General features: G+C 46.9%; 2 protein-coding genes across 3 annotated transcripts; both read left to right on the top strand.

Annotated features, from left to right (window-relative positions):
* The first annotated feature begins 2745 nt into the window (after positions 1 to 2745).
* LOC129598184 (uncharacterized) lies at positions 2746 to 4190 on the top strand. 2 transcript variants are annotated; one of them, XM_055495963.1, is made up of 2 exons: positions 2746 to 3084; positions 3155 to 4190. In XM_055495963.1, the coding sequence occupies exons 1-2, from the start codon at positions 2994 to 2996 to the stop codon at positions 3949 to 3951; spliced, it is 888 nt and encodes a 295-aa protein (XP_055351938.1). In that variant the 5' UTR covers positions 2746 to 2993; the 3' UTR covers positions 3952 to 4190. The 2 variants fall into 2 exon arrangements, with proteins under 2 accessions (XP_055351938.1, XP_055351937.1); XM_055495962.1 differs by having other exon boundaries at positions 2808 to 3084; positions 3149 to 4190.
* Positions 4191 to 7100: 2910 nt separating this feature from the next.
* LOC129598191 (uncharacterized) lies at positions 7101 to 12157 on the top strand. The gene is made up of 6 exons (XM_055495972.1): positions 7101 to 7779; positions 9930 to 10087; positions 10245 to 10381; positions 10448 to 10810; positions 10869 to 11026; positions 11561 to 12157. Exons 1-6 carry the CDS (start codon positions 7519 to 7521, stop codon positions 11909 to 11911), a joined length of 1428 nt encoding a protein of 475 aa, XP_055351947.1. The 5' UTR covers positions 7101 to 7518; the 3' UTR covers positions 11912 to 12157.
* Positions 12158 to 12679: the final 522 nt, after the last annotated feature.

Below are 12679 nucleotides of genomic sequence, written 5' to 3'. Positions count from 1 at the left end.
CGGCCACCGGTTAGTCATCTTGCGCCGGTGAGAGTGCTGCGGGCGCGATACACACCGCCAAAAGCAACAACAATGAGGCACTCTCTGCTGGCAACATTATCCATCTGCTTATCCGTCAGCATGAATCGCTTTGATCCATCCATTTCTCATTGTACGAGTAGATGAGCTGAAGGAAATTTTTCTTTTATAGTTTAGCGTGTTTCTTTTTATATTAGTTTATGTAATGCGCTTTCGATTTTACCAATAAAGCCCACCACCATAGTAATTCGACGGTTTATGTTTATTCCCTGTCACTTGAGGTGGCGGCAAAATTATTTGTAGATTTATTATGAACCGCCACTGAGGGCGCAGACAACCAACTGAATATCGACAACAGAACAACAGTGGCATTCTGCTACTGCAGTTGCTATGTTCCAATCTCTTGGCATCAGTGCCACTGCACTACGCCACATTTTGTGGTTGATAAGGCCGCACGAGTCCCTAATCCATATAAACTGGTTCCCATTAATTTTTTCTTTTCCTTTCTGTCTCTGCACGCTGTCCGACTGTTTAGCCTATTGCAGTGCACAATACAGTACAACTGCAAATAAATACTTGCACACATTTAGTCATGCATAGTAATACCGTATTTATCAAATTGGCCGCATTGGGCGACAAATACATAGTTCGAATACCGCGGAGCAGGTGCGCTTATTTTGTGTATGCTTTAATTTTTCAAACCTAAATTTCAGAGGGGGCTATTACTTTTCGAACAGTAAAGTGGACCATTATTTTTGAAACACTACATTTGAGCGCAGCAGTTACCGGATAGAAGTATAGAGAAGAAGTACAGGAATATGCATTTAGCACAGCTTCCATGCAGCATCCCGGTACAGATTGCCGTACAGATTGTACTGTATACAATCGCCTGCCACTTGCCAGGATTGACCACCACATGTACATTTTTATTTCTGTTTTTCGACTTTGGCTTTGCGATCACTATTTCAGCTGTGTGATTAAATCTTACGTTTTAAAACGCAATTCGGGATGTAATTATCCGTTTATTTGGCTTGGCATTTAAGGGATTTGGCCCGGTACATAGTACCAAGTTCGGGTATATATATTCTGTCGAAATTTTTTTGCAATGCTTTTTTTTAGCCAAGGTGAAATAGGTTTGCGTTTAACATTCGGGAGTTATTATGAAATAAAATTCCAAAGTTTAAACGCGCGGAGGTGTACCAAAAGTCTCATTATGAATCCGATGCTTCAAATTTTGCACGAAAAAACACCATGAAGATCGTTTATACCGAACCAGCTTTCTACCATTTTTTCAAATTTTAAAACGAATTTCAAAAATTCTAAAATTAATTAAAAATTTGAAAAAATGGTGGAGAGCTGGTTCGGTACCAAAATGATCTGTATCGTAATGTGCGTTTTCGTGCAAAATTTGAAGAGCATCGGTACATAATCACACTTTTGGTACACCTCCGCGCGTTTAAACTTTTGGAATTTTATTTCGCTAATAACTCCCGAACCGGATGTTGCGCGCGCAAACGGATTTCACGCCTACGTATGCAAATCCTTTGGCTACAAAATGCCATAAAGCAATGCAAAAAAGTGTTTAGGAGTGCGCGACAGCGAAAGTCCTCGGGTATGTACCCGAACTTGGTATTATGTACCGGGCCAAATCCCTTAATAACGGCATCCGGTGCTCTAATTTTGTGAGGTGCCTTTCTTTTTCGAATATGGATGGGGAGGTGCGCAGATTGCGGTTGCCACAAATTCCGGTATATAACAATAAAGTTTCTACTGCTGTATAGCACTGTATATTGAGTGCATGTATTGGTGGCGTTAGCAGCTGTGTCATGTGTGTGAGGCAGCAGAAGGTGCGAATCATTATTTAGCTTTTTATATTTCTTGTGGATTGCGCGATTTTCTAAATCGATTGTTTGACCAGACTTGAAGTCCCTTTGGGGTTTTCTGCTCTTGTGCAGTAATATGTTATATAATAATATGGTTTTAGTTTCCTAAATTTGTTCACTAAATTGATAATACTGTAAATCATTCTTTATGGTACGAGAAAATACGTAAATAAGCAAAAACGATATTGATGACTTTTTGGCACCCTGCGCTCTTTGCATAAAATCCAAAAATGCCTTACTCAGCTTTTCGGTAATAATAACTCGCTTTAAATATTCCCTGCGGCTGCTGAAATCTGCAATATTTATAAAACTTTCATAAATTTTAAAAATAAAGTTTCTCATTCAAAAATTTCTTTGATACGTCAACAATTAAAATTAATGATATTATGAATATTGCTTTACATATCTACACTCTACAGCGACGTGTATCGCTTCTAGCTTCGAACGTTAGTTGACTCAATGCCTGCACGGGTATACTACGGAATAACACCGGTGCACCTAACCGATAAAGTTTCTCCAAGTGCTGCGGAGTTAGGATACAGTGCATCTCCCGGAATGCAAATCAATATTATCGATCGGAGCGTAGCGAAGATCCTCTTAATTCAGCACCAATGCAAAAATGTCTCTGTGTCCGTTACGGAAGGTTGTTACGAAAGGTCATTACGAAAATACTGCTGGTTGGTCATGTTGCTAAGTCAAAATTATTGATGTAAATTGTTAGGAGTGCTACTGGTAGTACGTTCGTTAAAAATTAATTATCATTCGCACAAGCGAAAAGCTGCTGCGCTCCGATCTGCCAATGCACGCCAACGTGCATTTTTCCTAGTGTAGTTGTTTGCAGCTGAACGGAAAATTAATCGCTAATTTAATCACCAACGACAACTATTTTGTGGCTGCACGACTCGGCTGCTTAGCAACGAATGAGTTATAGAGGGGATCCGTGCGTCCCACTGTGCAAACTAGTGCAGATAGTTGCGAGTATAAACGACGCAGTTTGCAGCGCTTACATCAATAATTTCTTCAGTCGTCTTGTCTTTCGTGGACGGCACTGCACGAAACCAGTTGAACGTATATCGCTATCGGCTATCGAAGATGGACAGCATCCGCTACATTACGTTTTTCTTGCTGGCAGTAACGCCTGGTTGCCTGCTGCAGGGATACATCGCCGAGCAACCGACACCGCGTAAGTTCCGGCATGACCTTTTGTCCTTTTCCACTGATAATGCGTGTCAGCTGGGCGTTTGCAGTTGCAGTGCAGCGTACAGCCGAGGCCGTACGGCAGGCCGAAGCCAACATGACCGACAACGCCGTCATCGTTCTGCCGGCCCTGAAGGAAGACACCCTCAACGGCGTGCGACCGCCGCCTTACGTCGTCCGCGCCCCGCTCCTCGGCATGGCGACCTTTATCTGCTCGACCGCCGCGGCACGGCAGATCGTCTGGCACCACCAGAACGCCTCCATTCACGGCGACGTACTCCCGCCCACCGGCAAAGACTACAGCTTCTACCGGCAGGCGACGAGCGAAAACCACAGCTACCTGCACATCCACCGCGTCAGTCGCGACTCCGGCGGGGCGGTGGAGTGCTGGCTGCCCTGTGGTCCCACGCAAGCGCTGTGCCACGTGTGGACCTACAATTTCCTGCCGGAGCTGCGCGCCCAGGACGTCTTCCTGGCCCCCTTGCGCAACGTGTCGACACCACTCCCAAAGTTCTCCATGACCTGTAGCGGGCGTGTGGACTGCAGTGAGACGGGCTGGGAAGCGCACTTCATCTGGAAGTACGACGGGCGCTTCGTGGCGGCGCCCTACCATGACCTGCGCACCATTGCCGGCCACTCGCACACCCCCGGTCTGCTGCACAGCACCATCGACGCCAACGTGTCGGCCAAGCTGGCTCGCCATACGTTCTGCGCCAGCACGCTGACCATCACCCTGAGCGAGACGCCCAGTCCGCCGTCGGTGCGGGTGGACTGCTGGCTGCGGCCCGATCTCCATAACCACCGCTGGTTCGTCCAGTCGGCACACGTCCATTTCACGTCATGGCGGCAGTAGATGGCCAGACAGATAGACAGCGGCACTCGTCGAATGCAGCGCAGCATGTGCACTTGGGCCGGCGTTCTCCCGTTGCTGTACCGTGACTTGCGGTTAGAATTTCTCATTTAAATCTATGTACGGTAATTGCGCGCGGACGGCAAAGATACTTTTGACGGAACCAGTACCGGAAACCTAATCCAGATTTTTATTTGTATTGTTTGTTTGGTTGTGTTGTTTGAAAGGGTCAATAATACCGAAAACGGCTTGTCACCGGTTGTTCCTTTATTCGAAGACGAGAAACCTTTACGTAACTACAGGCAAAACATGGTTTATGCTACACATACTACGCAAAGCTAGTCCGCAAAGCTTTGCAGCAAGACGAAATAATCGCCACTGTCTCATCAAGTTTGCCGTTCTTTATGGCAGGAGAGGTTCATGATGCATCCAACGCATCTTAAGGGATAAAGAAAGCGATAATGAACTTACAACAAATCAAAACGGTCCCACTAAACCGCCGGCATGTCAGTTTTCCAGCCGGGCGCTGACAAAGTGCAATCCGATACGGAAGTTGCCACCTGTGCAGAAAGCATTAATTTTATACCAGCTTTTACCATGCCGATTGGTTGCACTTACGACAGCAGGACTGCTGAAGGTTTGCGAAACGAACCGTTTGCCAGAAAAGTATCTTTTATCGGCGATGTACAGTATAATGCGTCTTGTGGACAACTGACAGGCATCTGGTCATAAGCCATTAAAATGCTGCTTGTACTTGTACATACGTACAACAACAATACAGACTGTAGAATCATCCACACACTCGTTTTGGTTTGGACTTTATCGAAAAACCGGTACTTACCGTGAACATCGCTGTGCGTTACGTACTGTGTTACACGCTTGCCGTAAGCATTTTCGCAGCGGTTTTGTGGAATTGCAGTGTTTATTTGTTTACAATAGCGATACTTTAGTGATAATTATATTAACCACAACCCCTATAATAACCGTCACTTGTGTATGTACTCGCAGAATGTCGACACGGGAAAGCGTAATAAAACAGCATCGGAGTGTTGATGACTTCAAACGTAATTGAGTGGAGTGTGGACTAGGAAAAGACGTTGCAAGCAGCGGCTAATTAACGATTACAGGACTCCTTGATGATAACTGGAGTTGTTGTGCCTCAGTAAATCTGGACGATTACTCTCCACTGCATCGAGAGGTTGGCAGCGTTGCGGCAGCCAATTAAAACTCTTGTGGAATTAAAGCCGCCACTCGGTACACTATACAGAGTACAAGCGTGTGCTGCAAAATGCGGATTAGCCGGGCGTAAATAGAGCGAAGATTTCGGGATACGGCATTATCGGGTTGGGCACTTGTGGCGGGATTTGCGGCTAGATGCGGCCACTTGACTGTCCTCCCGCCGCATCCAGCGGAAGCCGCGCGGCAGCGGATTACCGTGTTTGCCGTCTAATTTAATAAGGACTCATTACATGCACTCCACACTCGATACGGCATCATCTACGCGGCGCGGCTTTAACCTCTTGATCCCTCGGCGCACCGCTCTTCACCGCCCGTCTTAACACCCGACACCATGCGCGTCCAAATCCAATTACGCGCTAATTACGCGCCTCCCTGTAACACAACGCCCCGCTGATGCTATACAATTTCACATAATAATCCACTGCGCATTAGAAGTGTATATCATCACACGCCGAACAATTTCGCCTTGGCAGCGGCATCATTATTATCGCGCTATATGTGCAACCGGCTCATTTTACCGCAATCATGCATTTTCGATCACAAACAGATACATACCAGTAATTTCGCCATGCACACCGTCAATCAGAGCGCTCCAGTTTAGGATTAACACAGTTCCAACGGATCATTCACCTCGTTGCGCCGTAAATGCATAAAGCCGCGTTAAGTAATTTCACCGCTATGTGGAAATTAAATCCATCGTGTTAAATGATCGTTTTCCTTTGATCAACTGCATCGCCACAACATCAACGGGAATTCGCAGTTGATTATACTGCAAATGTGAGAAGCTACCTGTCCGTTCTTTTCTGTGGCAGGCGGACGGGCAGCGGTATTGTTCGTCCGGGGCTGTCAAATCAACAAAAGGATGCAATTTCCTTTATGGAGAAGTAAAGTTAGTACCGGCGAGCGGGGACAATGGGCGCCGGTTAAACAACTGACATCTGATCGCTGAATTAGGCGCATCCAGGTAAATAAACGAGCGTGCCGCATAAAGACGGACGTCCACTCGCCCTCGGGAGAATTCAGCGCGCCGTTTGTCCCGTCACTTCCCGCTATTCACGCCCGCAGCACTACCGGCATATCAGCAGTTATCGAGAAAAATAGTCCCTGCTCCCGTGCATTTCCATTGGATGTACATCGATCCACACTAACAATTACATTTCAATTAAGGATAAACATTTCTTTGCCGGTACATTGCAGATAGACAGGTGTGTCAGTCATCCGATTTAAACGACAACAAAGGTCACCAGCATGACAGATTCTCTAATAAGAATTACATCAACTGCACATTCTGTAACTGAATTATGTATACCACTACATATAGTGAATTAGCCAAAAGGAGAGCTAATAATCATAATAAATATTCGCTACAAGAACTAAACAGTCTGATGTGAAGGCTGGGCATAAGCGAGCAAAAGAAGTGACTGGAAGATGCACTGTTTGCGAGTTAGTACAAATACCACTTCGCCGTGTTTAGCATCAATACTTACGTACGCCAATGCAATTATACAAGCTCTGTGTAGTGTGTACAGCGCAGTGCAGTGCGCAGCGGCGAGCAATTACACGCCGGGAAGAGGGATCATTAGCCCGGGAACACAATAGGCCGGATGCTGCTGCTCTGGCCCAACAACGTGGGCCGGGCCATCCATCCTCGCACAATCAACTTACCTGCGCTGCGTCGGCAACAATGAGCCGGCGCTGGTATAACCACGGTACCGTTACCTAGAGCACTCTTCCCTGCTCGTATTGGCTGAACAGTTTGCTGTGTATTCACCGGCACAGACACAGGCACATGAACCAGTCCGTTACGCGTACGACCACCCACTTCACACTGGCCGCTCCACTCCGGAAGCGGCGCTGTGCAGCGGATACCGGCAAGTGCATATATCCCGCTCCTATGCTCTCCTGTATCCCTCATCCTGTACCATCCTATCCCGCCGGCGAACGACTGGATTTTAATATGCCCGCGGCGGAACGGAATTGTGGCTTCATCGTGTCAGGAAATGAGGCGAGCCGTTGCATGGGATCTCCGCCAGCCGCCTTGTGCATGCCGATACCGTCTTGCTTATTCCGATCCGCTGCTAGATAACTAGCGCTCCCGTATGAGCAACCTACGAATATAATTCCAGTTTCCTCTTCCGCACCAATTTCCCCTGCTTATATCCGTAGCTAACCGCGCGTTTCCTTCCCGCCACCCTCGCCTTCCGTGATTCGGGCTGGTTAGAAGCGCTATACTCCTCATCTTCATCCTTGTGCCGCGAAGCCCCATTGTTGGCCGTCCAGTTATTGTGAGACGCGGGGCATAAACAGGAATATATTGTGCTGGCGCCGGAGATGAATCTCAGCTGCGGCAATCTCTTGCCCGGATATTACGCAGCGCCGCCGGCCAGTCAGAGCCAGAGCAGCAGCGCCGGCACACATTCCAGCTCCGTCATCATCCAGGCCAACCGGGCCAACAGCAGCGCCCTGCTTTCCCCGGCGGCGTCGTGCGGCAGTGAGCAGCAGTCGGAGACGGGACCGTCCCTGGCCGACGCCGCCGTCTCCGCTGCCGCCTCCGGCATGGACAGTACCGGTCAGATGCCGTCCGGCAATTCGGTGAGGGCATAATTAATTGCTACGCACAAAATATCCCGTACAGACAATCGATTAATATCTATCCCAACGCACGTCATTTAATTACTGCAGCGCAGTGTAAGTAATTCTATTTAGTTCACTTGAGATCTGCAGTTAATCAGCTATAAACAGGCACATATGCGATATATGGTATTGTAACAAATTTGCTGCTGCATGCAGGAAAATCTGCTCGGTGTTATCAGCGTAACCTGACTGTAAAGGTCACGTTTTACGCGCTAGCTCAATCTACTGCGCGTCAGCGGAAGCACGACCTTTGCGCAGCGGCCGCTCACGTTGGTGGGGAGACTGTGAGCTGCAGCGCAGGTAAATGGCTGCTTTGCACTGCCTTCGGCTTTCGATCGATAATCGGCAGGCGGTAGATGGGCCACACGGGAGCCGTCTCACTGCGTGGCTTACGCTTAAGGCCGCAAATATAATTATTTCTATCATCATTTGTAGGGATTCGGAGCGCAGTAAAAGTTTAATAGTACTGTAATTAATTATTGTAGTGTTACTAAAAACGCATTTTGATGAGGCTGTTGTACAGTACTCTGTACACAGTGTACAAGCCGGTCCGGAGTTAGAGCACGATAGAGAACAGCGAACAATTTAAATTAATGAGCCGCGCCAACTGTAGTGCAGTGGCTATCGACTCAGCGCTAACATCGCGCTTATTATGCGATAGCTGTTCTGTATCGCGCTCTAACTCCGGACGGGCTTGTACAGTACTTTAAATAAACGTGCAGCGGCTGTTTTGGGTACACCTAACGCACGTCCTAAGATCATGCGCGACACTAACGATTTCGGATGTTTTTCAATGTTTGAAAATTTGATGGTTTTTAATTTGTGTAAACCTGCGTAGGCGATTTGTTACGTATGCTGGCCGAAGCCGAATAAAATCACAGTATGTGCAGGGTGTAATATATAGATCAGAATTAACGTAACCAATGTAAGCGTACGGTAATCAGACGTATAATGAAAGCACTGGTTTCTATGGCAAATTATCAGCATCCGTGAACTTTTCTAACCGGTTACCACGGTGCGGGGCCATTGGGATGTGCGATTCTGCAAAAACCTAATATCGTTTGTCAAAATAAAACATCTTGGCAGTGCACTATTTGGGCTTAGAGACCTGTGACCTTTGCAGCTACGGCGATAAATTGCCGGATGAGAACTGAGATGATTACGACAAACGCAAATCACAGTCTCTAGTTAACCCTATAGAACCGGAGTGGGTCATGGTGACCCAGGCAGTGCCAAAAACATTAGATAACGTTTGTTGTTGGTAACACATTGGGATATTCATTTCATTTCTTCTTCTTTGACAACATTTCTGCCGTTTCGGTTCTTAAAAAAATTTGGTTTAGTATGAAAATTACGCTGCGGTAGATGGGCCACACGGGGCCGTTTAAACATTCCTTTACCATTCAGTCAAAGAACATGAAATAATTCCCACCCAAGCAGAAAGATGTGTACATCACTCAAAATGTTTATGGCTGAAATACACTGCTGCTCTAGAGAAAAAAACGTATTTGACCGGTCAACAATGTGGTTACATAAGCGCATCTGTCTATTTGGACACGATATCCTAGTTCGAACAGTGCAGTCATCAGAGGCCTCAGAGTTTCATCAGGGCGATACTGAGATCCGCGATAACAGTTGCTAATTGTGGCCAGTGTGCAGATATCGCTGTCTCTGAGATTCGATGGTTTTAATTAGTGTTCCATCCTGCCAAGACTGGCAGATGAATGGGCTTTGTCCCAAATGCCCAGCACAAATAAACTGACTATTCTCGCTCTCATTAGTCAGTTCTGCCCTCTCAAGACAAAATCGCCAATTAATGTGCCTGGGTCAATTGACCCATGTTCGGGTAGAATCGTCTCTGAGATATGTTCGGTTCTATAGAGTTAAAAGCTAATTAAGAACATACAACACCGGTTCTTTTGCTTATCAGCTTTCCTGTGATTTTCTATCTTATGTTTGAGAATAAAGATTTACTGAATGATGAAACACCGGCAGTGTTGCCAGCTGTACAGCTGGCGCGCTGTTTTTGAGGCGGCGAAATTGAATTATACCATATTATATGCATATATCTGTAAAGGTACATTCATCTTGTACCTGTAAATCTGCAGGCACGTTACGAGTACGCGTACAGTTCAGCCAACCTCAACGACACCGGCCACGGCCAGAGCGTCAGCGCCGGCTACGACCTTTCCTCTCCCTCACTACACAGCCGGCACGCCGCCTGCCTCAGCGCGCCCACTTACGGCTTCTCGCCCTACCTGCAACAGTAAGTCCATCATTTATTCCTAACACCAAACTTAACATTTAAATTTATATCCCAGACAAAATCCAGCTTTCAATGCGATTCAATTTATAAACCGTTAATAGAACCTGTATGTAATTCAGTTGTTGAAAATGAAATTCATATGACAATATTTATGCAGTGCCGCCGCATCAGCCGCGGCCCTGGCGGCCTCGGAGCGCGCCGTGCTGTCGGGTCTGGAGGACACGATGACGCTGCACTCGCACGCGCACAACCTCCTCAAATCGTATCCGCAGAGCGCCGTCGACTGCCTTACCTGTACGTCACATAAGCTTGACCTTTCCGTTATTAATTGCACGCCGCAGCTTAATTCTGTTTGACCAGCGAACCCCAGCGCGCACTCGAACTTCCTCCTCTTCCGGCCGTCGCACGTCCACTCGCCCTTCGACCCCAAGTTCTCCGAGCTCTCGGTGGGCGTCGGCGTGGGCGTCAACGTCAGCGTGGACGCGCTGCCCATGCCGGTGCCCGTCGTACCGCTGCACGTCACTAGCCACGCCCACAGCGGTCACTCACACCACGCCCTGCACCAGCCCATGGCGCAGGGCGGCCACAGCCAGAGCCACGCCCATTTTGTGGACAACCCCCACGGTCACCACGGGCACGGCCGCTCCTCGGCCGGGCACTTTATCTCGCTGCACTCCAACTCCTTCAACAGCAAGACCGCGCCCCATTTACCCAGCCAATCAGGTAAGAATTGGAAGCTCCTTGATAGCGTCACATGCTAACCGTGCTGCTCCTTATGAAGCTAACCGAGCAGCCAACAACAACGCCGGCCTGCACTCGCGGCGCGGTTCACTGCAGCTGTGGCAATTCCTGGTGGCGCTGCTTGATGACAACAAGAACGCCGCCTTCATCACGTGGACGGGGCGTGGCATGGAGTTCAAGCTCATCGATCCTGAAGAGGCACGTATTCTATTCTACTTAAGTACTGAATATATTTTTTTATTCCATATAATTTGTATGTAACATTCCGTTTAATTCCAAATAATTTTATATATTATTATCATGCAAGATAAAAACATACCTATTTATGCAAATATCAGCATAATAACTAATAAGTTACACATGGTTATACATAAATAATGTACGAGAAAGTACTATAATTTTTGTTATCTTAAAATTAATAAAAACACCAAGTAAATGAATAAAATAATAACTATTAATAAAATTAATAAATAATTATTTTTGTTAAATTTTTAGTACCGTTACTTATTGTTATTATATTGTAAGTCATTTGATTACTGTTATGCAATCCGTAATTAATTATTCTATAGCATCATTAGCATGGAGTAAATCATTAATGAATAAATTCTTAATTAATAATTTAATAAATTATTAAGAATATTTATTAACTACGATTGCAAGTTACAACAGGAAAAATATAGTCTTGTGCTGTACAGATAGATGTATTGACGGCTGAAAATATTGCGTGTACAGGTGGCGCGATTGTGGGGCATCCAGAAGAACCGGCCGGCGATGAACTACGACAAGCTGTCGCGTTCCCTGCGCTACTACTACGAGAAGGGCATCATGCAGAAGGTGTCGGGGGAGCGGTACGTGTACAAGTTCATCTGCGACCGGCAGGCCTTGTCGGCGCTGACCAGCAGCGACAAGAACTCCGGCAGCGGCAGCAGCGCCTTCGGACCTTCCTCGGGATCCTCCGGCGGCGGACACCGGCACTCACGCCACCGCCAGCGCTCCAGCGGAGCGCGCATGCACCTGCCGGGCACATCGATGCCGCTGCACAACGGCATGTCCATGGCCGAGCAGGCGCTCCTCCGCTCCTGATCCGACCCAGGCCACGCCCATTCGTCTGTCGGCTGCACGGATCGCACAGCGGCCCGATCTGGTTGTTTAATTAATAGCATGCGCATTGGTAACTCGAAGCTGATAATTATGGCGGGACTGCGCTAAGCAGAGTCGTTTATTTTGCACATGCACCAGACCTTATAGACGCATTGGCCTTTGACTGAGCTGTTTTGTCAAGTGCCGCTACTAAGTGCGAGGCAGCGTATTATTCATTTTATCTAGTGATTCTAGTCGTATCTTTTTTGTCTGCATAACGGTTAAGTACGTGATCCTGTGTAATACTCCGGTGAACAATAAAGCGGTAGTATAGAATATTAATTTTGTCTATGCTACGACAGCATTTACAGAGTATATTCGGATTTCATATATTCGACAGAGTATATTCAGATTTTTTTTGTTTGAAACTATAATTCTTGCTTCCGCATTTATTTATAGATTTTTCGATTTGCTTATTTATTTGTTGTAATTTACGTGGTAGAATCAACGAATCGATGAAAGTCGACAGCCGTGTCAATCTTAAATGAGAAGTCCGATTAACAATTGTCTCGCTATAAACAGCGCACAGGGCCTTAAACTGTAAATCCCGCAAACGTTAACAACTTTCCAGAATAAATGTAACGAAAAACGACGATCATGCCTTGGGCTTCTTGACGCAGCGGGGAACCATGCCGAGGACCTTCCAGTCCAGGGGCTCCTCCTGGTGTTTGCGCTTCTTGGGGTTCGGCTGCTGTTCGGCCTGTTGGCGGA

This window comes from Paramacrobiotus metropolitanus, unplaced genomic scaffold (assembly GCF_019649055.1).
Source record: "Paramacrobiotus metropolitanus isolate TYO unplaced genomic scaffold, Prichtersi_v1.0 Parri_scaffold0000117, whole genome shotgun sequence".
Lineage (NCBI taxonomy): Eukaryota > Metazoa > Tardigrada > Eutardigrada > Parachela > Macrobiotidae > Paramacrobiotus > Paramacrobiotus metropolitanus.
Note: the sequence above shows the minus strand (reverse complement) of the source record. Positions and strands in the feature narration are given on the sequence as shown.